Here is a 26,258-nt window from a genome sequence, read left to right on the forward strand (position 1 = left end):
TGACACTGAATAAACAAATGTGATCATTTCAGTCTGCAGATAGGTCCTCTCAAGTTACAGGAGACTGTTACGGAGTCTAGTTGATAGGTAATCGACTAGCCGGACTGTTCCCCGGACTCCAGTTGTAGGGATTTGTACAATGCATAAACAAGGCTATTGAACCTGACATTGGTGTCTGTCTTTATTCCTTTATCTAACATATCATACTGAAACATGGTGTCAGAAGTGGCTCGGAAAACAGAGACTACCCAGGCTTGAAAAAGCCTTAAAAGCAGTGAGAGTTGGATGGGTAGGGTTAAGGCCTAATGGTTTTTGGAGGGAGCATTATTGCTGAACAACTGTATATGTATGTGCTGTATGGTTATGCAACCTCAGGCCCTGTGGGAAGAGCCATAATTCAAACTATATGGTGAAAGAGCAGTGGGAATGGAGGGAGATCGTGTTGACATACTCTAATCATATTTGCTCCCTTCGGCCCAATTGAGTGCCTACGTCTAGACATGGAAAACAAGATAATCTCGTAAAACACAGTGTTTATCCGCAGCACGACTTTTAACATCAAGTCGTGATGGAAGCAATTTCACCCCTACCTAGACTAATCCTTTCAACCCTTAGTATTGCATTTGAGGAAAATAGTACAATGTTCAGCGCTCAACATGATTGGATCCACAAGTTCAACAGTGACAGATCCCAAAACTGAAAGTAAAACCAACTGGATCAGCAGTGGTCAGACTCTAACCTTAAAGCAGGCCTACTTCTCCTGAAAAGTCAGGCAGTTTGAGAACACTCTGTAAGTGCTGCTATATAAAAAAAATGCCAACATCGTTTCAATCCGTTTTATCTGCCGATTAGTACTATAAGTCCTGCCTGGCAGGGAGAGACAGCCCCAGTCCTTCTGCCCAGGCCAGCCCTGTCTCCGAGTCAGTAGGAGCTGTTTTTCACATGTGGTATGCATGTGCAGTCGGGCTGCTCAGACGCACCTCAGGGCTAGCTGGTTGGCATTCCTGCCTCACTCTGTAATTATGGCTTCACTCCTACAGACCACTGCTCTCTCTGCTCCTCTCTTCTCCACAGCCCACTCTCACATTTTCACAGGTCTTCCACTGATGTCATACTGCCATTACCTGAACAGTTTATACCACTGGCTAATTAAAATAATATGCTATGCATGAGGCTATAGGCGGCATCTGCCATCATCTTCAACAACAAAAGCTTGTGATGATGGTCATTTAGAAATGAACATATCACAGCAGAACATAAATCTGAGCAGAGACTTCTACCAACGGTGTGATAGTAGTAGTATATTAGTCTAATCACCACAGTCTCACCTCACACCCTGGGTCTCACTGCATTATTCAATGAGCTGCAGATGAATATTCATGCCTCCTGACACATTGATGTACAGTATGAACCTGGTTGTGTCAGAGTGAGAACACAGAGATACATTTCACAAGCAGTGTTCAAATAGCCCATACATCTTCATCACCCATCACAAGGATCATATTGTATACTGTAGTTCTGCTCTCTATTTCTGTAGGAGTCCCATTGTCAGTCATTGCTCTCTGACTGCCTATAAGCCAACTACCACTTCTTCCTCCTGTCAACCGATTATGCCTTTTAAATGCACCGCACTAGTCCATCCATTTTATGGACAGTATGTGAGGCTGTTATTTCAGGTTATCCTTACAGCAGTAATGCATAGTAGTGAAATACAAAGAGTCAAATCTCCCATAGCGAGCATGTAGTGGAATTATTCAGGCCGGGCAGACGAAAAACAGACAGACCCCTTACGGCAGGGTAGCATAGTGGGGCGGCAGGGTAGCATAGTGGTTAGAGCGTTGGACTAGTATCTGGAAGGTTGGAAGTTCAAACCCCCGAGCTGACAAGGTACAAATCTGTCGTTCTGCCCCTGAACAGGCAGTTAACCCACTGTTCCTAGGCCGTCATTGAAAATAAGAATTTGTTCTTAACTGACTTGCCTAGTTAAATAAAGGTTAAAACAATTTTTACGGAAAAACCACATGAATTTCACATGAAGTGTTCCAAAAACACTTTTGTACATGATTTCATGTGAAATTTCATGTGAAATCATGTGATTTCTCTGTAAGGGACAGACTGACGGCAGACTAGGAAGCTAAAGGGTAATCACTATGCTGACAGTGTCTGTTTTAGTCATTAAACATACAGAATCAATTAGGCTACCATAACACCAGCTACTAACCTTCATATCATGGGCCTTTGGGACGTATTAAGCTCATATAAAACAACATATTCAACCTCCCCAGGCATGTACAGTACAGTATGTTGGGGTGATTTTTCTTTAGTAATGTATCTATGGTTGTGTTTGGCCTGCATTGATCAAAAATAATATATTTCTGTATGTGAAAATACAGAAGCATCTATTTCAGCTTTTTGAGACTGGTTATTACCAGGCAGTGGAAGTCAATACTGTCATGCTGAATCAGGACTGTCTTGCAAAAGTGTTAGAAAAATATTTTGCAGAGGAAAAATATTGCAAAACACAATTTAAGTACAACTTTATCTGATTACTGTCACCATGTGTACACCCCCTGCATATTATGTTTCATGAATAATCATACAATACATTCATAGCCACGGGAGGATGTTGGAGGGGTGCAGCAAATACTTTTTTGGGGGAGGGCTATATATGCCCGCGGTACAGACAGCTATATCAGGCCGCTAATACAGGAATAGTAAAGGCTCAGTGCACTTCTTTTGTGGAAAAAAATGTTTCTCTCAAAAATACATAAATATTCAGATTTTTCATGGGGGTGTGCTACAGCAAATCCATCTTACAGAGATTCAGACAATCTCCTCCATTCATGCTGTTACCAGCACATGACATGCCAGCAGAATGGGGATTAGGATGATCAGCTGAGCACATGCTCCCAACTCAATGCCACATTGTTCTCTGATGCTCACCGCTTGTTTTCCTCCAACTCTCCTTGCAGCTTATGAGGAGAACCGCACCAAATCTCCCTCTATGCCTGCCAAACTTTAATCAGTCCACTTCCTACTGTACAGTGCTAACAAGGCACTGCAGTTGTGCCTTACGTCAAAGCTGTTCTGTGCTTGTTTGCTTCTGTCGCTTCTAAACAAAGCAGAGCACATTGTGAAAAATAGCTAGGACTAAGAATGAAAGTTGGGGAGGTACAATTGAAGTCGGAAGTTTACATACACTTAGGTTGGAGTCATTAAAACTAGTTTTTAAACCACTCCACAAATGTCTTGTTAATATTAACAAACTATAGTTTTGGCAAGTAGGTTAGGACATCTACTTTGTGCATGACACAAGTAATTTTTCCAACAATTGTTAACAGACAGATTATTTCACTTATAATTCACTGTATCACAATTCCAGTGGGTCAGAAGTATACATACACTAAGTTGACTATGCATTTAAACAGCTTGGACAATTCCATAAAATTATGGCTTTAGAAGCTTCTGATAGGCTAATTGACATAATTTGAGTCAATTGGAGGTGTACCTGTGGATGTATTTCAAGGCCTACATTCAAACTCAGTGCCTCTTTGCTTGACATCATGGGAAAATCTAAAGAAATCAGCCAAGACCTCAGAAAAATAATTTTAAACCTGATTAAAAAGTCTGGTTCATCCTTGGGAGTAATTTCCAAACGCCTGAAGGTACCATGTTCATCTATACAAACAATAGTACGCAAGTATAAACACTATGGGACCACACAACCGTCATACCGCTCAGGAAGGAGACGCATTCTGTCTCCTAGAGATTAATGTACTTTGGTGCGAAAAGTGCAAATCAATCCCAGAACAACATCAAAGGACCTTGTGAAGATGCTGGAGGAAACAGGTACAAAAGTATCTATATCCACAGTAAAACGAGTCCTATATCGACATAACCTGAAAGGCCACTCAGCAAGGAAGAAGCCACTGCTCCAAAACAGCCATAAAAAAAGCCAGACTACGGTTTGCAACTGCACATGGGCACAAAGATTGTACTTTTTGGAGAAAAGAACACCATCCCAACCGTGAAGCACATGGGTGGCAGCATCATGTGGGGGTTATTTGATGCAGGCAGGACTGGTGCACTTCACAAAATAGATTGCATCATGAGAAGGAAAATTATGTGGATATAGTGAAGACACATCTCAAAGTGTATGTAAACTTCCGACTTCAACTGTATATGCTGTTGGCCTGAGATCATACAAGACACTGAAGGCCTTTGATTTGAGTTTGACCGACACATCAGTGTTACACTAACAAATGTCTTCCATATTACTAATGTTGTAAATATATCAGGAAGGACCTTGTCTCCCAATCAGCCATTGTCACATTCTGTGGTGCTGCTTCGATATCAAACAAGGCCAATAATGTAGCAGCTGATTCATCAAGCCACGTCTCCTCTATCCCATCGAAGGCTAATGTGCATCCATGGACACCACGTTACGGCCAGTCTTTATCAAACTAGGAAACCTGGCTGCTTTAATCTGGATTTGTGGCTTTATCTACCAATATAACAATGCTCTCTCTCTCATTATCAGCAAAAATAAAGAAGAAAGAGCACATGTTGCACGGAAATGTCTAATTATCCCTCAACGATATCTCTTTGTAACCTTGACAACTCTAGGTCTTTAAAGCGAGTTGCAATCATAGACATGATTTTTGCTTCATCTCGACTTGTGAGATGACTGTGAATTATCTCTACAGGTGGTCTTCCTCTGGCAGCAGATTTTAACCAGCAGCCAGCATCTAGCCTAAAGGCTGTGATGTCATGTAACATGCCCGGTGTACGCCCTTCAGTCAATCAGAATAAATATTTAACAAAGTTATGGCGTGTAAACACAGCAACACAGTCATGACAAGGGCACGACAACGCCTCTTCCAACTTGTAAAGATTTTACATGGGCCCTCAGATCCTCAAAAAGTTCTACAGCTGCACTATCAAGAGCGTTTTGACCTGCTGCATCACCGCTTGGTATGGCAACTACTCGGTATCTGACCATAAGACTCTACAGCGGGTAGTGCGCACGTCCCAGTACATCACTGGGGCAAAGTTTCCTGCCATCCAGGACCACTATACCAGGCGGTGTCAGAAGAAGGCCCTACAGATTGTCAAAGACTCCAGCCACCCAAGTCATAGACTGTTTTCTCTGCTATCACACAGCAAGCGGTACCGGAGCTTAAAGTCTGGGACTAAAAGGTTTCTGAACAGCTTCTACCTCCAAGCCATAAGACTGATAAACAGTTAACCCCCTTTTTTTTGCACTGACATTCTTGCACTGACTCTACCCACACACACACACACACACAAACACACAGACACACACTCACAGATAGACACACTTTTAAACGCTGCTGTTACTCTGTTTATTATCTATCCTGATTGCCAAGTCACTTTTACTCCTACCTACATGTACATAATACCTCAATTACCTCAACTACCTCATACCCCTTCACATTGACTCGGTACCGGTACACCTTGTATATAGCCTCGTTATTGTTTTACTATTTCCTTTTTTGTTGTATTTTTATTTTTTTACTATTTAAGTCTGCAATAATGGAAAAGGGCTCGTAAGTAAGCATTTCACAGTAAATTCCACACCTGTTGTATCCGACGCATATGACAAATACAATATTGATTTGATTTAATTGTGGTTATACAAGGGGGGCTCATGACACACATATACTGAATGCTCAATGTGCAAGGCAGAACAACATTAGGGTGTTGTCAATACAATGGCCTTTACAATCAGCAGAGCAAATACGTCAGAGCCACACAACTCTTAATTTTGAGAAGTTTGTTGGGATGACTGACCACAGTATATCTTACCAAACATCAGTGAAATATATTCAAAGATGCAGTAAGGCACTGCAAAGAGACAGTATCCTCAGGGTACATTCGCAAACAATCATCTGCTATTTAAGGTTAGCTCAGAAAGTGCTTTGAATACACTGTTAAACCTTGTAACGCTAAGTCAGCAGTTGGTCAAATACCTGTGTGAGAGCGCAAGCCAGCTGAGTGGAGACATTTTGTACTTTTATGCTCCTGTTTCATCCCAGGCATCTGCACTTGACTGTGACTCCAGCACAAATGTAATGGAGATAATAAACCCCTCACAGATCTGCTCACCTGGCAGTCACATGGGCCAGATTGTGCTTGGGGACAAAAGAAAGACTGAGCACAACACAGAGAATACATTCATGCTGTATTGACTCAAAGGCAGGGCTGTGTGTACACTGCACCTTCCGGCAGTGATCAGAAGACAAACACAACCACTGTTTGTCCTCCCACCATACAGATGGGACAATTTGGGTAGTCTTATGAACCCATTGGCACTGGAACAAATAGATTGTGAAATGCTAGTGTGATAACAATCTCCTTCTCTTAAATATTATTTTAATATAAAATAGCTATATGGCATTTAGCAGACACTTCTATCCAAAGAAACTTACAGTTATGGAATCAAACACACTATCCTGGCGTTGCAAGAGCCATGCTCTACCAGCTGAGCTACAGAGGAGCACACTCAAATACAGAAAAAAATTGAATATATTGCAGTGAAATGTCCAATTATCCCTCAAAGATGTCTCTGTCACCTTGACAAAGATCTCATTGTGTCATTGTGATCCTCCATTTCTATTTAACTGTAAGGTTAAACTGTAAAGTTAAATAGAAATGGAGGCTCACAATGATACAATGAGATTCTTCCCTCCTGGACCTTTATTAAATCTCTATGGTCCACCTTTTCTGTTTTATTTCCTCATTAAAATGACATGTGTGAAGTGCTCTCAGTGTGTAGTAAATCTGGTTTATAGGTTATTAACATATTCTGTAGTGTAGCAACGTATTCCCATAGTGTATTAATGCATCTAACTAACTTACCTATATACAGAGAGGAGTCTTTCCTCTTCACATGGTCATCTATGTAGGACACACCCAGGGGCTGAACTGGGGTGGCTCCAATCCCCAGCAGCATCTGGGCCCCAATCAGCAGCAGGTACATCATGTTGGTGTTTGCCTTGTTGGAACACAACTCCTCTATATATTGCCCACCATTCCTGGTACTGTTGGCGCACCCATTCCTGCCCACCTCAGTCCTCCATGTCTGCCCTGGCTTGTGCTCGTATTGTTTGGTTAGAAACTCTGGCAGTGCTGACAGAAGAGCTCCTAGCGCCATGACGATACCCCCACAGCCAATCAACCTTGGCCGGTTTGCTTTGGCCCCGAAGTAGCTGACGAATAGGATAAGAGCTAGATTGCCAATCTCAAAGCTGCTGGCGATCACACCCACATCGGCACTTTGGAGGTTGAATCGTCGCTCCAGGGTGGTCAGGACACTCACCTGAGAAAGCAACAGCAGAGGAAATATGTTGCTCATAAACGGCAATCATAACTAACTTCCCATAACTGATTAACTTCGTAAATGACAGGGTATCATCATTTCGATGCTAAAATATTACCAGGCTTAAAGCCTAATTGTTTTCTCACTAGCTGAGAAGTATGTAATTGAGAGGGAAATGTGGGAAAACACCTAGCTTACAAATAGCAATTAAATAAATACGGCATGGATCATGGTTATTGTTTTACCACAAGAATCACTTGCAACATTTGATGCAGTTCAATGAATGGCCTTTTGTATACTGAATCACATCTCAGATGGGTGCAGTATTTTACAATTACCATTGAAAACCAAGTAACCAAGACTGTAGGCCTAAACATTGAGAAAAAATTATTTGCCCAAAAATTAAGGTTATTTAAGTGACATATCATTTTGGTTATTACAGAACAAACAACTATATACAGTGGGGCAAAAAAGTATTTAGTCAGCCACCAATTGTGCAAGTTCTCTCACTTAAAAAGATGAGAGAGGCCTGTAAATTTCATCATAGGTACACTTCAACTATGACAGACAAAATGAAAAACAAAATCCAGAAAATCACATTGTAGGATTTTTAATGAATTTATTTGCAAATTATGGTGGAAAATAAGTATTTGGTCAATAACAAAAGTTTATCTCATAAACTTTGTTATATACCCTTTGTTGGCAATGACAGAGGTCATTGGCCCATTCCTCCATGGAGATCACCTCTAGAGTAGTGATGTTTTGGGGCTGTTGCTGGGCAACACAGACTTTCAACTCCCTCCAAAGATTTTCTATTGGGTTGAGATCTGGAGACTGGCTAGGCCACTCCAGGACCTTGAAATGCTTGTTACGAAGCCACTCCTTCGTTACCCGGGCGGTGTATTTGGGATCATTGCCATGCTGAAAGACCCAGCCACGTTTCATCTTCAATGCCCTTGCTGATGGAAGGAGGTTTTCACTCAAAATCTCACGATACATGGCCCCATTCATTCTTTCCTTTACATGGATCAGTCGTCCTGGTCCCTTTGCAGAAAAACAGCCCCAAAGCATGATGTTTCCACCCCCATGCTTCACAGTAGGTATGGTGTTCTTTGGATGCAACTCAGCATTCTTTGTCCTCCAAACACGACGAGTTGAGATTTTACCAAAAAGTTATATTTTGGTTTCATCTGACCATATGACATTCTCCCAATCTTCTTCTAGATCATCCAAATGCTCTCTAGTAAACTTCAGACGGGCCTGGACATGTACTGGCTTAAGCAGGGGGACACGTCTGGCACTGCAGGATTTGAGTCCCTGGCGGCGTAGTGTGTTACTGATGGTAGGCTTTGTTACTTTGGTCCCAGCTCTCTGCAGGTCATTCACTAGGTCCCCTCGTGTGGTTCTGGGATTTTTGCTCACTGTTCTTGTGATCATTTTGACCCCACGGGGTGAGATCTTGCATGGAGCCCCAGATCAAGGGAGATTATCAGTGGTCATGTATGTCTTCCATTTCCTAATAATTGCTCCCACAGTTGATTTCTTCAAACCAAGCTGCTTACCCATTGCAGATTCAGTCTTCCCAGCCTGGTGCAGGTCTACAATTTTGTTTCTGGTGTCCTTTGACAGCTCTTTGGTCTTGGCCATAGTGGAGTTTGGAGTGTGACTGTTTGAGGTTGTGGACAGGTGTCTTTTATACTGATAACAAGTTCAAACAGGTGCCATTAATACAGGTAACGAGTGGAGGACAGAGGAGCTTCTTAAAGAAGAAGTTACAGGTCTGTGAGAGCCAGAAATCTTGCTTGTTTCTAGGTGACCAAATACTTATTTTCCACCATAATTTGCAAATAAATTCATTAAAAATCCTACAATGTGATTTTCAGGATTTTTGTTTTCTCATTTTGTCTGTCATAGTTGAAGTGTACATATGATGAACATTACAGGCCTCTCACATCTTTTTAAGTGGGAGAACTTGCACAATTGGTGGCTGACTAAATACTTTTTTGCCCCACTGTATAAGACAAATGACATGTTTCTATAGTAAACATCTCTGAAAGATGTGATTTTCCCAAATGAAATACAAAATAATCACATAAAACTCTAGATATTGGTATTATAAGGATTAACATGCCAAGGGGTTCCCAAACTTCCCAAACACGGTGGAATTTTGAATTAGGTTGCATGCAAGAGGGTTTAGAGAAATATGACATGGCTATGAAAATACCATGTTATTGAGGTTGTGTCCTTTTAAATAATCCCTTTCCTTTGGATATACTGACTCACATTGAGACCTCTTTCAGATGTTTCTCATTGTGATCTGAGTAAAATCCTCTCTCTGCCAAGATGGAGCCCTGTTTTTGATTAGCTGGGCACTGCATCACTTACTCGCATGGCTTTATGGAAAGTGCATCCTCCCCAAACGCTCTCTCTCTCTCTTAGTTAATGGTGGAGTATTTAACGCAAGTAAAAGATAAGAACATAACACTGTGTCTAGATGGAAGTTGGGGCAGCAGGGGATTTTGCCTCCCCTCTGCCATTGTTGGTAAAATACATGGAAGACAGACATCATGGAATGCATTTCAGTTCATCAGATAGGATCCTAACTAAGTATAACGATCCTAACAACGTATAGTGATTAAATTGATCTCCATTTAATTTACATTTTTTCATGTGATATGTACCCCATCACAGACTTACCAAACCCCATTTGTAACTGCTATGAAGGCAAGTTTTTGTAAGACACTGATTTCCATGATGAACACATCTTGAATGTTAAAGACCAACTTCACAGAGGCTCAGGAGGACTATATATAGTTTGATAGCAATGACCTTGGTAAATCTGGCCAGTCTTCTGTTTTTGGTACACCGGTTGCCTCCTAGATGGTGATTGATGAACACCCACAACTAATAGGGAAGAACGATTCTTAGAGAACATAAGACCAACCACCCACACCTTTTTATCAACACTGTACAGGCTACAATGATGCAAAGGAACACCAAGGCCAGACTGAAACAGAAATGCATGGAATCCACACAAACGCTTTACCATAAAGAATTTGGAAAATTACCCAAAAGCCCCGTTTCCATTGGCCATTTGAAGTCAACCTGGGTTGGGCTGGCCTTTGTGGGCAATCTCAAATTGGGTTTCCACTACCTCCAGAAATAAAAAATTTTGTCATGTTGCTAGGTAGCTGTGACTGTGCAGATATTGAAGAATTTTTATTCACCCTCACCATGCTGTAACTAACATTACCCCATACTCCTGCCACTGCCAGCCAGACTCAGAGCCATGTAGTTTGCAAAAATGTTTAGCTTGCTATGGCATTGGGCTTTAGCTAGCTAGCTAACCAAGCAAACCAGATGACAGATTTGATATGATGTAGCTAGCTAGCTAGCTTTCACGACCTGGCCAGTTAAAATTCCTACTAGCCAATGTTAGCTAGCTAGCTAGCTTTTTCAACTCTGATTTGCTAGCTAACGTTAGGTAACTAGCATTCGAGGGCTGACTGTTCTCATAAAAGTTTATTGTGCAGTACAAAAATGAATGACAGAGCCAGCTGTGGTGGTAATTTGTGCCATGTATGACTCAGTACTGCTTGTCCATGTGCTAGGTAACAGCAACAAGCCCAGACGAGCTAGCTAAAGGTGATGTCAGCATCCAGCTGTGATTAGCTGGTGGTTTCATAGTAACGGCGTCACCAACCTGAAATCTAATCGAGCTGGCATTAGTTGTGAAAATGGTCTGCGATGGTCCCAGTTTCCCCTGAATGGGCTCTAATTTGAGAATTCTATTTGAGCCAGCCCTAATTCCAAGTGCTAGTGGAAATGGGGCTTTGCTCTGCAGGAAGTACAATAGGCTACCCCTTCTCAAAGGAGTGGATCCTCAGATGTATCAAATTAAATTGGTGAGTATTGTCTAGAGAGTTCATAAAAAATGATGTGGGTTTGCAATGTCTGGGAACCAACTGCTGAGCCATATCCCACCTGTCATATTTTCACAACGATTATCAAACTATTTTCGGATGTTTCCCAAAATGTCCTTGAAAGGGCATGGTCCTCTTCCATTCCCACAGTAATATCCAACAGGCTAACATGCTAAATTAAGCTCCTCTTAGGAGCCGTGGGGACAGGAAAATAACAGCTAACTTAGAGAAGGATGCCATTGCCAGTAGGAAAAATTTTCTTCTTTCTGTGACTTTACAAAGTGATTACTTTAAATGGCAGGTGTGACTGAGAAATAACTATACTAATTCAACTACCTACACTTTGATTAAATTTGAACACGACCACAGGTTGGGCTTCTGAGTGGTGCAGCAGTCTAAGGCTCTGCATCTTAGCGCTAGAGGCGTCACTACAGACCCTTGTTCAATACCAGGCTGTATCACAACTGGCTGTAATTGGGAGTCCCATTGGGTGGCGCACAATTGGCCCAGCATCGTCCAAGTTAGGGTTTGGCCGGGGTAAGCCGTCATTGTAAATACGAATTTGTTCTTAACTGACTCGCCTAGTTAAATAAATATATATCTTTTTTAAGTGTTAGAAATCAATGTAGTGATGTCAGTCATCCTATGTACAAGGCCTATCAGCAGACACCAGCACAGACTCCCGAACCTCCACTTCACCACCACACCACAGCAGAGGAATGGCAGCCAGGCCAAGCAGACCATATCATGTCATCTCTTGCCCAGACTAGACTCGGGCACCAGTGGGCCTGACAGCAGTGAGTTTAGAAGAGCACCCGTCCCCCAAATTCCATGTGTTGTATATGCACTCTGCCATCAAAGCATTTTACTAAAATATACTGCATTTCTAGACTCAATAATTGAAAAAAAATATTGATAGTTAGTTCTATGTTATCTAAAAAGACTGTATACATTGCAGAGAGATGAGTAACTCTAGCTACAGAAATCTAGTTAAGATACACCTGGAATCTTGAACTCAAAAGTAAACACAGTTAGTCAGGAAGGTTTGTTGTATTTATTGCAGCATGGTTACAATGCAAACTTGTCTGGCTGTGTTTTCATGGACAATGTGACCATTTAGCCTCAACATTACCTCACCTGTCCAGAATGAGAGGATCCAAGCCCCACACCCTTTTTTAACAAGCGGATGAGGCTTGTGTACGCACAGTTTATGACATAACTACAGCCCTTTGCTAAATAAAACTGTTGAAGTGCGTCTCAGGTTCCTATGCTGTCTAGACGCCCTTTCAAAAGGGCAATTCAGTGTCTGCCAGAAGCCTTTACAGAACCCTGTCTAATTCCAAAATATTAGGTTTTGGCAAGTTGCAAGATTGGAGAGGGCGAGGTAGTAACACCAAACTTTAACTATAGCTTAACCTGAACGCATTAAAGTGTCAAACTTAGTGTATAATTAATATAATCAACTACTAATGTTGGGTTTGAAAATCGAATATATGCAGGGGAAATTATAAAGTACATAGACAGTTCAGCCTGTTTTGCAATGCGTAGATGGAGCACGTAACAGCAAACAAATTCACCACTGTCAGTCATCACCACAACATGGTAGGTTTACACACCATTTCCAGATCATTCTCAAAATGAAACTAGGGAAGCTGAGAGTCAACCACAACCCCATAGTGTTGAGAGTGATTGTCTATTTAGGTATGTGCACTGACTGTTTACCGAGAGACTATGTTGCCTGGGAAAAAGTCAATTGTAAGCTGCTAATGTAGAGCAAGAGTATAGGCCATGACCCATGACTTCCAGGCTGGCTCCCTGGCTAACAGCACACATTTTAAGTTGCTTCACCCTATCATGTATACAACAATAGCTCTAACACAGGAGGACCTCAAATATAGTCATGATATTGTCATCAGCTTGTCCCTGTAGCTGGTGCCTGGTTTCCAGCCCATGCAAATGGAGCAGGTGCCATGTGAAAGAGACTACCTGTGCTGACAGCGATAGAGCATGGCTGAAGGCCTGTTATGCACTTCCTTCTCAGATCCATAATTTGCTCATCTTTACTCACCAGTATAAAGTGTACCCGTATTAGTTAAATGTGGTTGAACCTTTTTTAGAATAACCACCTGGAAAGTGTAGTTGAAAATATTTACATAGTCAAAGTGAGACAGGGCTTTAAATGGTAGTTATACTGTAGGTGTAAAGATTCTAGCTAAGCTAAGCTATAAGTGCCTATGTATAAAAGCCATCAGAGTCCCCTGCAGCCACTGCTGCAGATGAGACATCTTCCCGTTTCAACTACATTCAATTCAATGAGACACAACTAGACCAATTATCACACAGAGGAATCCTGATAGACCCATTCCTTCCACTGTGACCGGCGAGTCTGTACATAGCAGAGAGACACATCACAGAAAAATGTGTGAAATGTTCCATCCAAGTCAGAGAGAAAAGGTTGGAGACTACTGGTTGTAGGCCCAATTTGATGATAATGTTACTTGGTTCACAAGCAAGTAGTGTTAGAAAGTTAGTCCATCTAAATATATATATTTTAAACCATGTTATAACAACATGTTATAAAAATAGAATAAAATAGATTGAAAAAACGAAGTACCAAGTACTTTGGAAAACATTCCTCTCAATAATTTGGGGTCATTAAACTTCATATCAAAGGCAGGAAGTGGTGAATTCTTGTTAATTGTACATTTGACTCAACAATCCAAGTCCACTCCTTACTGGGGAAATTCTGACTGGATACCAACATGCCTCATCCACATAGGCTACACTGTTCCCATGGTCAGGAGGAGGCTTTTGGTTCAGTGGCACAGAATAGATAACACGTTCCACTCCAAATAAGGTCAAAGCATTTCAGTTTACATCTTTGATTTCCCTGGGAAGTGGCACTAACCCACCATACCACTTTGTGACTTAAAATGCCCTACTATACACATCACCAAAACATCAACTGAATTTGAGAAGGGAGCATAGAAAATATTTCTGTGAGGAGGACCTATTAGGACTAAAACGATTTAAACGGTTCAAAAGAGTAGGCCTATAGCATATCAGAAGCATCAGGTGTGAACTCGAGATGAAAGAGTTGAATACGCTTGTCTGCTCTTCTTAAACAAGATAGCATTGCTTTCAAGCCTGGCACTCTGATAATACAGGTAGGGGCCTATAATTTCACTTATCCAGCTACACCAATAGATTGTGTTATTGCAGCATATTACATGTATATTACAGCTATATGGCCCATTTGCCGCATAAACTAACAAATCACCTGTAAATGGTTGTCCTCTACGGAATCTGTGTTATTTTGGGTACTTGGATTATTTAGGTGCGGCATTAGGAGAACAAAACATCATTAACAGGTTTGTTTTGACAGAGGGAAAATAGGCTATGTTAGCTGTGGACATATGGACAAGGTTAAACTCCTCAACCAGACGAAAATTTGTTTCGAATTGAATATTGAGTCCACATGTGGGCTAGCCTGGCATGGGCACTGGCTACTGCGTATTTAAAACACCGGTGTATGTCAAGCCTGCTTTAAACCGGGTAAAATGTATCTCATTATGTCATAGCTGTTGCCCGTTTCATGACAGATAGCCTACTTTGCTTACATGCTCAGTACTGGCGCGGAGTTATAGCTAAGATAAAATGGCCCAAAGTATTAGAATTCATATGAAACCTGAGTCTGGACAGATGTTCTCACGAGAGACATCACAGACGTAATGACACCGCTTAAACAGTTTCACTCACCAGGTAGGCTCCAACAGTGCCCTGTGCCAACATCAGGGCACATTCCGATATCAAAAATATCTTGATGTTTGAGAAGCATGATGACTTTTTACGGGCACCCTCTCCAGTGCTCCTGTCCGAGCCCCTCTGTTTTTTCACCTGCATCCTTTGGAGCTGCTACTTTGTATTACAGCGAGAAAATAAATCCAGAGGGTAACCGGACCCTGTGTAGGCTACATTCAGCACGTGTCTGACGCACGGTCTCTTGTCTATTTTCTCGTCCAACCTATGCTTTACATCTGACTAACAATTACAGTAAATATAAAGCCAGACTCCAAAGGGCTTCCCCTCCGCAAGCTCTAAACATTGCCGCTTTGTCGAATAAGACACATGAACTCCACGACGATTTTCTCATATGCATACGAGAATGAGAGACGCCAGGTTTTCTCTCAAATAGCATTTTTTCAGAATCTTGACGTTCGTTCCCGAATGTTAAGCATAACAATGCTTAGATTCTAAAAACAATCGATAAGAATCTTGCCACGCAGTCGCTGCTCCACCTTTACTTGGCATGGCCTTTGGTCATGTAGCCTGTTATACAGTATTTAAGCATGCACTCACTCCCTCCACCACAACTTGTGTAGCCTATGTTCTGACTCTGCGCCTCATCCAACCACTGACAGCCCTACAGTGGCACTGTGTAGCATGCACCAAATTCTGGGTTGCAACATGGTCTCAGAGCATTTAGTATTATTCCGTATGTAAATCCGAGATACTTTGGATAGTATTCTATGTTACGTGTCGTATGGTATGTATTAATTTGTGGATGTCCATCACCCATTTTTTATGATATGTTACGAATTACAATTCGTATTAAGTTATGTTACGAATTGAAAAACGTATGATATATTATGAATTCTGGCTAAATGGCTAACGTTAGCTAGATCGCTAACATTAGCTAGGGTTACATTTAGGAGTTAGGTTAAAGGGTTAAGGTTAGGGCTAAGGGAAGTGTTAGCTAAAAGGGTAGTTAGGGTAAGGCAAAGGGTTAGGGGAAGGATTAGCTAACATGCTAAGTAGTTGCAAAGTAGCTAAAAAAAGTAGTAAATTGTTGAAAAGTTGCTAAAATGCTAAAGTTGTCCTTGATGAGATTCAAACTCACAACCTTTGGGTTGTTAGACGTTTGCATTATATGCCTACACACCCGCCCTGACCAACCACCCTCTTTTAAGTAACCACCTGTCTTATCTAACCATACTAGACATAACATATCATACTAAATGGAGTGGCTCGGATTTACTTACAGACTCTGTCTCTCTCTTACTTACAGACTCTGTCTCTCTCTTACTCCCTCTCTCAATTTCATTTTTTTAGTAACTTTACAAATTACCTTGACTAACCTGTACCCTCGCACATTGACTCTGTACTGGTACCCACTGTATATTGCGTCATTATTGTTATGTAAATGTATTGTTTACCTCTTTGATTGATTCAATTTTTTTACTTGATTTTATTTAGTAAATATTTTATTAACTATTTCTTGAACTGCATTGTTGGTTTTAAGGGCTTGTAAGTAAGAATTTCACGGTAAGGTTGTATTCAGCGCATGTGACAAATAACATTTAATTTAATTTGATTCCCAAAAATACATGGCGTAACTGCTGGATTTTTATGGGTAAAAAAGACCAGGCTTATCTGACACTCCAGCAACTCCTAACTTCTACCTTTTCACACTGTTATTATGTGTTATACCCAAGCCCCCAAGCAGTGGACTTCTCTTTGTCAACCAGGGAACCATAAAACTCATATTTCACATGGAGAAAGTCAGGTAATAGTCTTCAAAGGAAGAATACATACTAGATCACTGTTGGTGGTTCTATAAACCTAGTGTATGTTAAGGCGATATAAATACTTGTCTATAACACACTACATCTGGTCTATAACACATTACATAGATTCCAATATGGTGTAGCAGTCGGACGTTTGTTTGTCTTGTCTCATCTGTTTGTCCCGTCCCATGTATATATATTTTTCTTCGTACATATTTTGTATATTTGTAAAATATATTTTTTTATCTCAATTTCCATCAACGGACTGAACATACTCTCCTGCAACCCGCCTCACCCAATGTGGTACAGATCTGCTATATTTTACACTTTAGAACCGGAACCCCCATCAGCAGCTATCCAGCTAACTAGCTACTAGCTAGTAGTCAGTTAGCCACTGCTAGCGGTTAACTGTTAACTTGGACATCAGCCAGCCTCAGCCTGGTCAATTCCTGCCAGTCTGCACAACGCGATATCAACCCAGAGCATATCGGACTGCTTTTTCTCTACCACATCTCCGGATTCTTACCGCAAGCTCTGAACCTTTACACTGGATCGTCACAGCTAGCTAGCTGCTATCCAAGTGGCTACTCCTGGCTAACGTCTCTGTCCTAAAGCAAGAGATCCATCAGCCAATTCCTGGGGGACAATACCTATTTTGCCAATTGGCTGGACCCTTTCACTGCCTACACGGAGCCCCACCGATCCATCACGACTGGTCTGCCGACGTAACCGCCTAAGGGGTTTTCAACAGGCTCTTCCATTGCGACGTCCCCCAAAGGCCCATCTGCTGGCCTGCTAGCCCCAGCCCACTAGATGTCTGAATTGTCGTGTCTCCAGCTCACCTAGCTACTCACTGGACCCGATGATCACTCGGCTACACATGCCTCTCCCTAGCGTCAATATGCCTTGTCTATTGCTGTTTTGGTTAGTGATTATTGACTTATTTTACTGTAGAGCATCCAGCCCTGCTCAATAAGCCTTAGCTAGCCTTTTTGTTCCATCCCCCACACATGTGATGACCTCACTTGGTTTAAAAATGGTGCCTCTAGAGACAAAACCTCTCTCATCGTCACAATAAAGGTAAATAAAAAAACTCAATGCCTAGGTTTACCTCCACTGTATTCACATCCTACCATACCCTTGTCTGTACATTATGCCTTGAATATATTCTTTCGCTTTCAGAAATCTGCTCCATTTACTCTCTGTTCTGAATGCACTAGACAACCAGTTCTTATAGGCTTTGGCCATACTCTTATCCTACTCCTTCTAGGTTCCTCTTGTGATGTAGAGGTTAACTCAGGCCCTGGAGCCCCTAGCTCCAATCCCATTCTCCAGGCACTCTCATTTGTTGACTTCTGTAACCGTAAAAGCCTTGGTTTCATGCATGTTAAACATAAGCTGTCTGAGCAGCTAGACAGGATAACATTATAAGCCTCCTCCCTAAGTTTGTTGTATTCACTGCTTTAGCACACTCCGCCAAACTGGATGTCCTAGCCGTGTCTGAATCCTGGCTTAGGAAGGCCACCAGAAATCCTGAAATTTCCATCCCTAACTATAACATTTTCTGACGAGATAGAACTGCCAAATGGGGCAGAGTTGCAATCTACTGCAGAGATAACCTGCAGAGTTCTGTCATACTAACCAGGTTTGTGCCCCCAAAAATAGAGCTTCTACTTTTAAAAATCCACCTTTCCAGAGACAAGTCTCTCACCGTTGCAGCTTGTTATAGACCCCCTTCAGCCCCCAGCTGTGCCCTGGACCCCATATGTGAATTGATTGTCCCCCATCTATCTTCAGAGTTCGTATTGTTAGCTGACCTAAACTGGGATATGCTTGACACCATCCTACAATCTAAGCTAGATGCCCTCAATCTCACACAAATGATCATTGAACCTACCAGGTACAACCCTAAATCTGTAACCATGGGCACCCTCTTAGATATCATCCTGATCAACTTGCCCTCTAAATACACCTCTGCTGTCTTCAACCAGGATCTCAGCAATCATTGCCTGCGTGCGTAATGGGTCCGCGGTCAAACGACCACCCCTCATCACTGTCAAACGCTCCCTAAAACACTTCAGTGAGCAGGCCTTTCTAATCAACCTGGCCCGGGTATCCTGGAAGGCTATTGACCTCATCCCGTCAGTAGAGGAATGCCTGGTTGCGCTTTAAAAGTGCTTTCCTAACCATCTTAAATAAGCATGCCCATTCAAAAAATGTAGAACTAAGAACAGATATAGCCCTTGGTTCACCCCAGACTTGACTGCCCTTGACCAACACAAAAACATCCTGTGGCGTTCTGCGTTAGCATCGAATAGCCCTGTGGTATGCAACTTTTCAGGGAAGTCAGGAACCAATATACTCAGTCAGTTAGGAAAGCTAAGGCTAGCTTTTTCAAACAGAAAGTTGCATCCTGTAGCACAAATTCCCAAAAGTTTTGGGACACTAAAGTCCGTGGAGAATAAGAGCACCTCCTCCCAGCTACCCACTGCACTGAGGATAGGAAACATTGTCAACACCGATAAATCTCCAATAATCGATAATTGTTTCGAAGCATTTTTTAAACATTTTTTCTATGGCTGGCCATGCTTTCCACCTGGCTACCCCTACCCAGGCCAACATCTCAGCACCCCCTGCAGCAACTTTACCAAGCCCCCCCCCCCCCCCCCCCCCCCCTGCTTCTGAAAGTGCTGCAAAATCAGGATCCCTACAAATCAGCTGGGCTAGACAATCTGGACCCTCCCAATTACTAGCCTATTCAACCTATTTCGTATTGTCTGAGATCCCCAAAGATTGGAAAACTGTCGCGGTTATCCCCTTCTTCAAAAGGGGAGACACTCTAGACCCAAACTGTTATAGACCTATATCCATCCTGCCCTGCCTTTCTAATATCTTCAAAAGCCAAGTTAACAAACAGATCACAGACCATTTCGAATCACACCGTACCTTCTCCACTATGCAATCTGGTTTCCGAGCTGGTCATGGGTGCACCTCAGCCACGTTCAACGTCCTAAACGATATCATAACCGCCATCGATAAAAGACAGTACGGTGCAGTCGTCTTCCTCGACCTGGCCAAGGCTTCGACTCTGTCAATCACCGCATTCTTTTAGACAGACTCAATAGCCTTGACTTCTCAAATGACTGCCTTGCCTGGTTCACTGTGATAGAGTTCAGTGTGTTAAATCTCTATGGGTGGTGCCACAGGGTTCAATTCTCGGGCCGACTATTTTCTCTGTATATCTCAATGATGTCGCTCTTACTGCTGGTGATTCTCTGATCCACCTCTACGCCGACTACACCATTCTGTATACATCTGGCCCTTCTTTGGACACTGTGCTAACAAACCTCCAAACGACCTTCAATGTCATTCAACACTCCTTCTGAGGCCTCCAACTGCTTTTAAATGTAAGTAAAACTAAGTGCATGCTCTTCAACCGATTGCTGCCCGCACCCTGCCGCCCGACTAGCATCACTACTCTGGACGGTAGGTGTCTGGTTTGACTGTATCTCCAATCCAAAATTAAATCTAGAATCGGCTTTCTATTTCACAAAACAAAGCCTCCTTCACTCATGCTGCCAAACATACCCTCGTAAAACGGACTATCCTACCGATCCTTGACTTCGGCGATGTCCTTTACAAAATAGCCCCCAACACTTCTCAGCAAACTCGATGTAGTCTATCACAGTGCCATCCGTTTTGTCACCAATGCCCCCTGTAATACCCACCACTGCAACCTGTATGCTCTCGTTGGTTGGTCCTCGCTACATATTCGTCGCCAAACACACTGGCTCCAGGTCATCTATAAGTCTATGCTAGGTAAAGCCCCACCTTATCTCAGCTCACTGGTCATCATAGCAACACCCACCCGTAGCACGCGCTCCAGCAGGTATATTTCACTGGTCACCCCCAAAGCAACACTTCCTTTGTGCCGCCTTTCCTTCCAGTTCTCTGCTGCCAATGACTGGAACGAATTGCAAAAATCACTGAAGCTGGAGTCTTATATCTCCCTCTCTAACTTTAAGCATCAGCTGTCAGAGCAGCTTACAGATCACTGTACCTGTACACAGCCAATCTGTAAATATCACTCCCAACTACCTCCCTCATCCCCATATTGTTACTTATCTTCTTGCTCTTTTTCACCCTAGTATCTCTACTACTTACATCTGCACATCTATCACTCCAGTGTTAATGCTAAATTTGTATTATTTCACCTCCATGGCCTATTTATTGCCTTACCTCCCTACTCTTCTACATTTGCACACACTGTACATAGATGTTTCTATTGTGTTATTGACTGTACGTTTGTTTATGTGTAGCTCTGTGTTGTTTTTGTCACACTGCTTTGCTTTGTCTTGGCCAGGTCGCAGTTGTAAATGAGAACTTGGTCTCAACTTGCCTACCTGGTTAAATAAAGGTGAAATAATAAATAAACATCCAAAATTGTTATGAAACCTGCACATTGTGCATAACAAACATTTTATACACACATTGTAAGAGATAGTTGTCTTAACATCCTAAAAGTCACGTCCTGAAAAGCAGGGCCTTCAACAGGAGCATGTGAAGTAGAAAGATGCTGGTTATTATTTTGCAACAGTATACATTTTTATCTGTATACAGTTCGTTCAGCAATATGTTGAAGCAAATGTTCATTTCAGACACCCAGACCAATGCTGTGATTTAAAACACATGGAAGTCCTCCTTCCCTGCACTCTTTTCCTGCATGATTAACAACATCACTGAGGTAGATAGATGAAGGTAATGTGTTTCTGCCAGCGATTAATAATTGCCTGCACTCCGGAAGATCACATTCTGTTGGGTGTCCATTAATTCAAATGAGGTTATGGTGTACAGCAGTGATTTCCTACATGTTTTGGTTACTGTACCACCAACCAATGTTCCCTCTCAACTGCAAACGCCCACGGAGAGAAACATGAGACTGAACGTCACTCAACTTTCTAGAGTTAACACTATCAATGTTTCCCTTTACTGTGGGAATTGGGATCGAATCAACTGAATATTTGCCACTTTCAATAAAACAAAATGAACTACAGTATGAAAGACTTAGTATGCGAAACTATCTCTGCAAGATATTTTGTTGTAGGCAAAATGCATCAGAGTAGTACGCACAATGCCGTTGGGGTACCCAAATAAAAATATAAAATTAAAAATGTAATGTTCACATAAAAAAAAGATATATATATATATATATATATATTCTTCACATTTTCAAACAGTACATTTCTATTTTCCAAAGGGGCTATGCATTTGGGTGAGTTTTTTCTCTCGCCTGAGTAGCCTTGTTTCACTGCCAAAAATAAAATTAAACCATCTAGTGTTCAGAGAAATAACAACACAACGTCAAATACAGGTAGCCTAGTCAAATAATTAACATCCAATCATATTAACTGTTACTAAACCTTCACTCTTGCGCAGACATTTAGAAACGAAACATGACAATTCGAAAAATAAGTCACAGGAGTTTTTTGAGCGAAAATAAAGACGACTTTTGAGTAGTAAGACATGTATAAAAGCAACAGATACCATTAATAAGAAGTGGCTAGAAGCATTTTATGGTGAGCTACTGAGTGGTGGAGATCTTTGTGGGCTATACTCAGCCTTGTCTCAGGACGGTAAGTTGGTGGTTGAAGATATCCCTCTAGTGGTGTGGGGGCTGTGCTTTGGCAAAGTAGGTGGGGTTATATCCTGCCTGTTTGGCCCTGTCCATGGGGTATTGTTGGATGGGGCCACAGTGTCTCCCGACCCCTCCTGTCTCAGCCTCAAGTATTTATGCTGCAATAGTTTATGTGTCGGTGGGCTAGGGTCAGTCTGTTATATCTGGAGTATTTCTCGTGTCTTATCTGGTGTCCTGTGTAAATTTAAGTATGCTCTCTCTAATTCTCTTTCACTCTTTCTTTCTTTCTCTCTCTCGGAGGACCTGAGCCCTGGGACCATGCCTCAGGACTACCTGGCATGATGAGTCCTTGCTGTCCCCAGTCCACCTGGCCGTGCTGCTGCTCCAGTTTCAACTGTTCTGCCTGCGGCTTTGGAACCCTGACCTGTTCACCGGACGTGCTACCTGTCCCAGACCTGCTGTTTTCAACTCCCTACAGACAGCAGGAGCGGTAGAGATACACTCAATGATCAGCTATGAAAAGCCAAATGACATTTATTCCCGAGGTGCTGACCTGTTGCACAACTTCTGTGATTATTATTATTTGACCATGCTGGTCATTTATGAACATTTTTTCTTAATTTTTTCTTTCACCTTGTCACATTTGTCATATGAAGGAGACCAAGGCACAGCGTGGTATGTGTACATTCCCTTTATTAAAAGAATGAACACCGAACAAACTAACAAAATAACAAACGTAAGGTGACGCTATACAATATAGTGCTGATAGGCAACTACACATAGACAAGATCCCACACCAGAAAGTGGGAAAAAGGCCTGCTTAAATATGATCCTCAATCAGAGACAACGATAAACAGCTGTCTCTGATTGGGAACCATATCAGGCCAACCTAGACATACAAAACCCCTATAAATACAAAACCCTAGACATACAAAAAACCTTAGACATACAAAAACTTAGGAGCCACCCTAGTCACACCCTGACCTAACCAAAATATATAGAATACAGAGATACTGTATCTAAGGTCAGGGCGTGACACACCTTTATTTAACCAGGTAAGCTAGTTGAGAACAAGTTCTCATTTACAACTGTGACCTGGCCAAGATAAAGCAAAGCAGTGCGACAGAAACAACAGCAAAGTTACATGGAATAAACAAGCGTGCAGTCAATAACACAATATAAAAAGAAACTCTATATACAGTGTGTGCAAATGGCATGAGGAGGTACGGCAATAAATAGGCCATAGTAGCAAAGTAATTACAATTTAGCAGATTAACACTGGAGTGATAGATGAGCAGATGATAAGGAGCAGATGATGGTGTGTAAGTAGTGATATTGGTGTGCAAAAGAGCAGAAAAGTAAATAAAACAATATGGGGATGAGGGTAGGTAGATTGGGTGGTCTATTTATAGATGGACTATGTACAGCTGCAGCGATAGGTTAGCTGCTCAGATAGCTGATGTTTAACCTGTCTAGGACCGCTAGCGGAACCCCTCACAAACAGCCAATGAAATTGCAGGGCGTCAAATACAAATCAACAGAAATCTCATAAATCAAATTTCTCAAAAAAAATGTTCAAACAACAAGTATTTTACACCATTTTAAACATACAATTCTCTTCAATCCAGCCACAGTGTCTGATTTTAAAAATGCTTTACAGCGAAAGCTCCACAAACAATGTTAGGTCACCACCAAGCCACAGAAAAACCCAGCCATTTTTCCAGCCAAAGAGAGGAGTCACAAAATGCACAAATAGAGATAAAATTAATCACTAACCTTTGATGATCTCCATCAGATCACACTCATAGGACTTCATGTTACACAATACATGTATGTTTTGTTCGATAAAGTTCATATTTATATCAAAAAATCTAATTTTACATTGGCGCGTTCAGTAGTTCTAAACCATGCGGTGATTGTGCAGAGAGCCACATGAATTCACAGAAATACTCATTATAAATGTTGATGAAAATTCAAGTGTTATGGAACTTTAGACCCTTAATGCAACCGCTGTGTCAGATTTTTTTTAAACTTTACAGATAGAGCATAATCTGAGTACTGCGCTCAGAACCCAAACCAGCCAAAAGAAATGTCCGCCATGTTGCGCAGTCAACATTAGTCAAAAATAGCATTATAAATATTCACTTACCTTTGATGATCTTCATCAGAATGCACTCCCAGGAATCACAGTTCCACAATAATGTTTGTTTTGTTCGATAATGTCCATCATTTATGTCAAAATAGCTTCTTTTGTTAGGGCGTTTGGTAAACAAATCCAAAGCGCGTTCAGGTCCAGTCGGACGAAAAGTTCATGTTATATTACAGGTCGAAGAAGTATAAGTATAGAATCAAACCTTAGGATGTTTTTATCATAAATGTTCAATAATGTTCCAACCGGAGAATTCCATTGTCTATAGAAAAGCAATGGAACGAGAGCTACCTCTCATGTGAAATGCGCATGGCTGAGAACGAGGCTGCTGCCAGACCCTTTAGTCAAACAGCTCTCATCTGGCCCCCCTTCACTGTAGAAGCCTGAAACAATGTTCTAAAGACGGTTGACGTCTGGTGGAAGCCTTAGGACGTGCAAAATAACCCACATCCCACTATTCAATAGGGGATTCAGAATTTTCACTTCCTGTTTGAATTTCTTCTCAGGTTTTTGCCTGCGATATGAGTTCTGTTATACTCACAGACATCATTCAAACAGTTTTAGAAACTTCAGAGTGTCGTCTATCCAATATTAATAATAATATGCATATAGTAGCATCCGGGACTGAGTAGGAGGCAGTTTACTCTGGGCACGCTATTCATCCAAAAGTGAAAATGATGTCCCCTATCCCAAAGAAGTTAAAGTTACTGAGGGAAATGTAAGTCTCCAGCTTCAGCGATTTTTGCAATTCGTTCCAGTCACTGGCAGCAGAGAACTGGAAGGAAAGGCGGCCAAAGGAGGTGTTGGCTTTGGGGATGGCCAGTGAGATATACCTGCTGGAGCGCGTGCTACTAGTGGGTGTTGTTATCGTGACCAGTGAGCTGAGATAAGGCAGAGTTTTACCTAGCATAGACTTGTGGATGACCTGGAGCCAGTGGGTCTGGCGACAAATATGTAGCGAGGGCCAGCCGACTAGAGAATACAGGTCGCAGTGGTGGGTGGTATAAGGAGCTTTGGTAACAAAAGGGATGGCACTGTGATAGACTGCATCCAATTTGCTGAGTAGAGTATTGGAAGCTATTTTGTAGATGACATCGCCGAAGGCGAGGATCGGTAGGATAGTCAGTTTTACGAGGGTAAGTTTGGTGGCGTCAGTGAAGGAGTCTTTGTTGCGAAATAGGGAGGGTGATTCTAGATTTGATTTTGGATTGGAGATGTTTGATATGAGTCAGGAAGGAAAGTTTACAGTCTAGCCAGACACCTAGGTATTTGTAGTTGTCCACGTATTCTAGGTCAGAACCGTCCAAAGTAGTGATGCTAGTCGGGCGGGTGGGTGCGGGCAGCGGACGGTTGAAGAGCATGCATTTGGTTTTGCTAGCTTTTAAGAGCAGTTGGAGGCCACGGAAGGAGTGTTGTATGGCATTGAAACTCATTTGGAGGTTAGTTAACACAGTGTCCAAAGAAGGACCAGATGTATACAGAATGGTGTCGTCTGCGTAGAGGTAGATCAGGAAATCACCCACAGCAAGAGAGACATCTTTGATATATACAGAGAAAAGAGTTGGCCCAAGAATTGAACCCTGTGGTACCCCCATAGAGACTGCCAGAGACCCGGACAACAGGCCCTCCGATTTGACACACT

General features: G+C 42.0%; 1 protein-coding gene across 2 annotated transcripts in view; it reads right to left on the minus strand.

The window, feature by feature from the left end:
- Nucleotides 1-15,695, minus strand: part of LOC109867364 (solute carrier organic anion transporter family member 3A1-like) — a 66,898-nt gene extending 51,203 nt beyond the window's left edge. The window contains exons 1-2 of one of the 2 annotated variants that reach the window (XM_020456490.2): nt 15,025-15,695; nt 6,883-7,342 (exon numbers count right to left, since the gene is read on the minus strand). In XM_020456490.2, the coding sequence (XP_020312079.1) occupies nt 6,883-7,342; nt 15,025-15,168 (604 nt within the window). In that variant the 5' untranslated portion in view covers nt 15,169-15,695. The remainder of the gene's footprint in view (nt 1-6,882; nt 7,343-15,024) is intronic. The other variant, XM_031801872.1, reaches the window with a different exon arrangement.
- Nucleotides 15,696-26,258: the final 10,563 nt, after the last annotated feature.

The sequence above is a fragment of the Oncorhynchus kisutch genome, linkage group LG22 (assembly GCF_002021735.2).
Source record: "Oncorhynchus kisutch isolate 150728-3 linkage group LG22, Okis_V2, whole genome shotgun sequence".
Taxonomy (NCBI): Eukaryota; Metazoa; Chordata; class Actinopteri; order Salmoniformes; family Salmonidae; genus Oncorhynchus; species Oncorhynchus kisutch.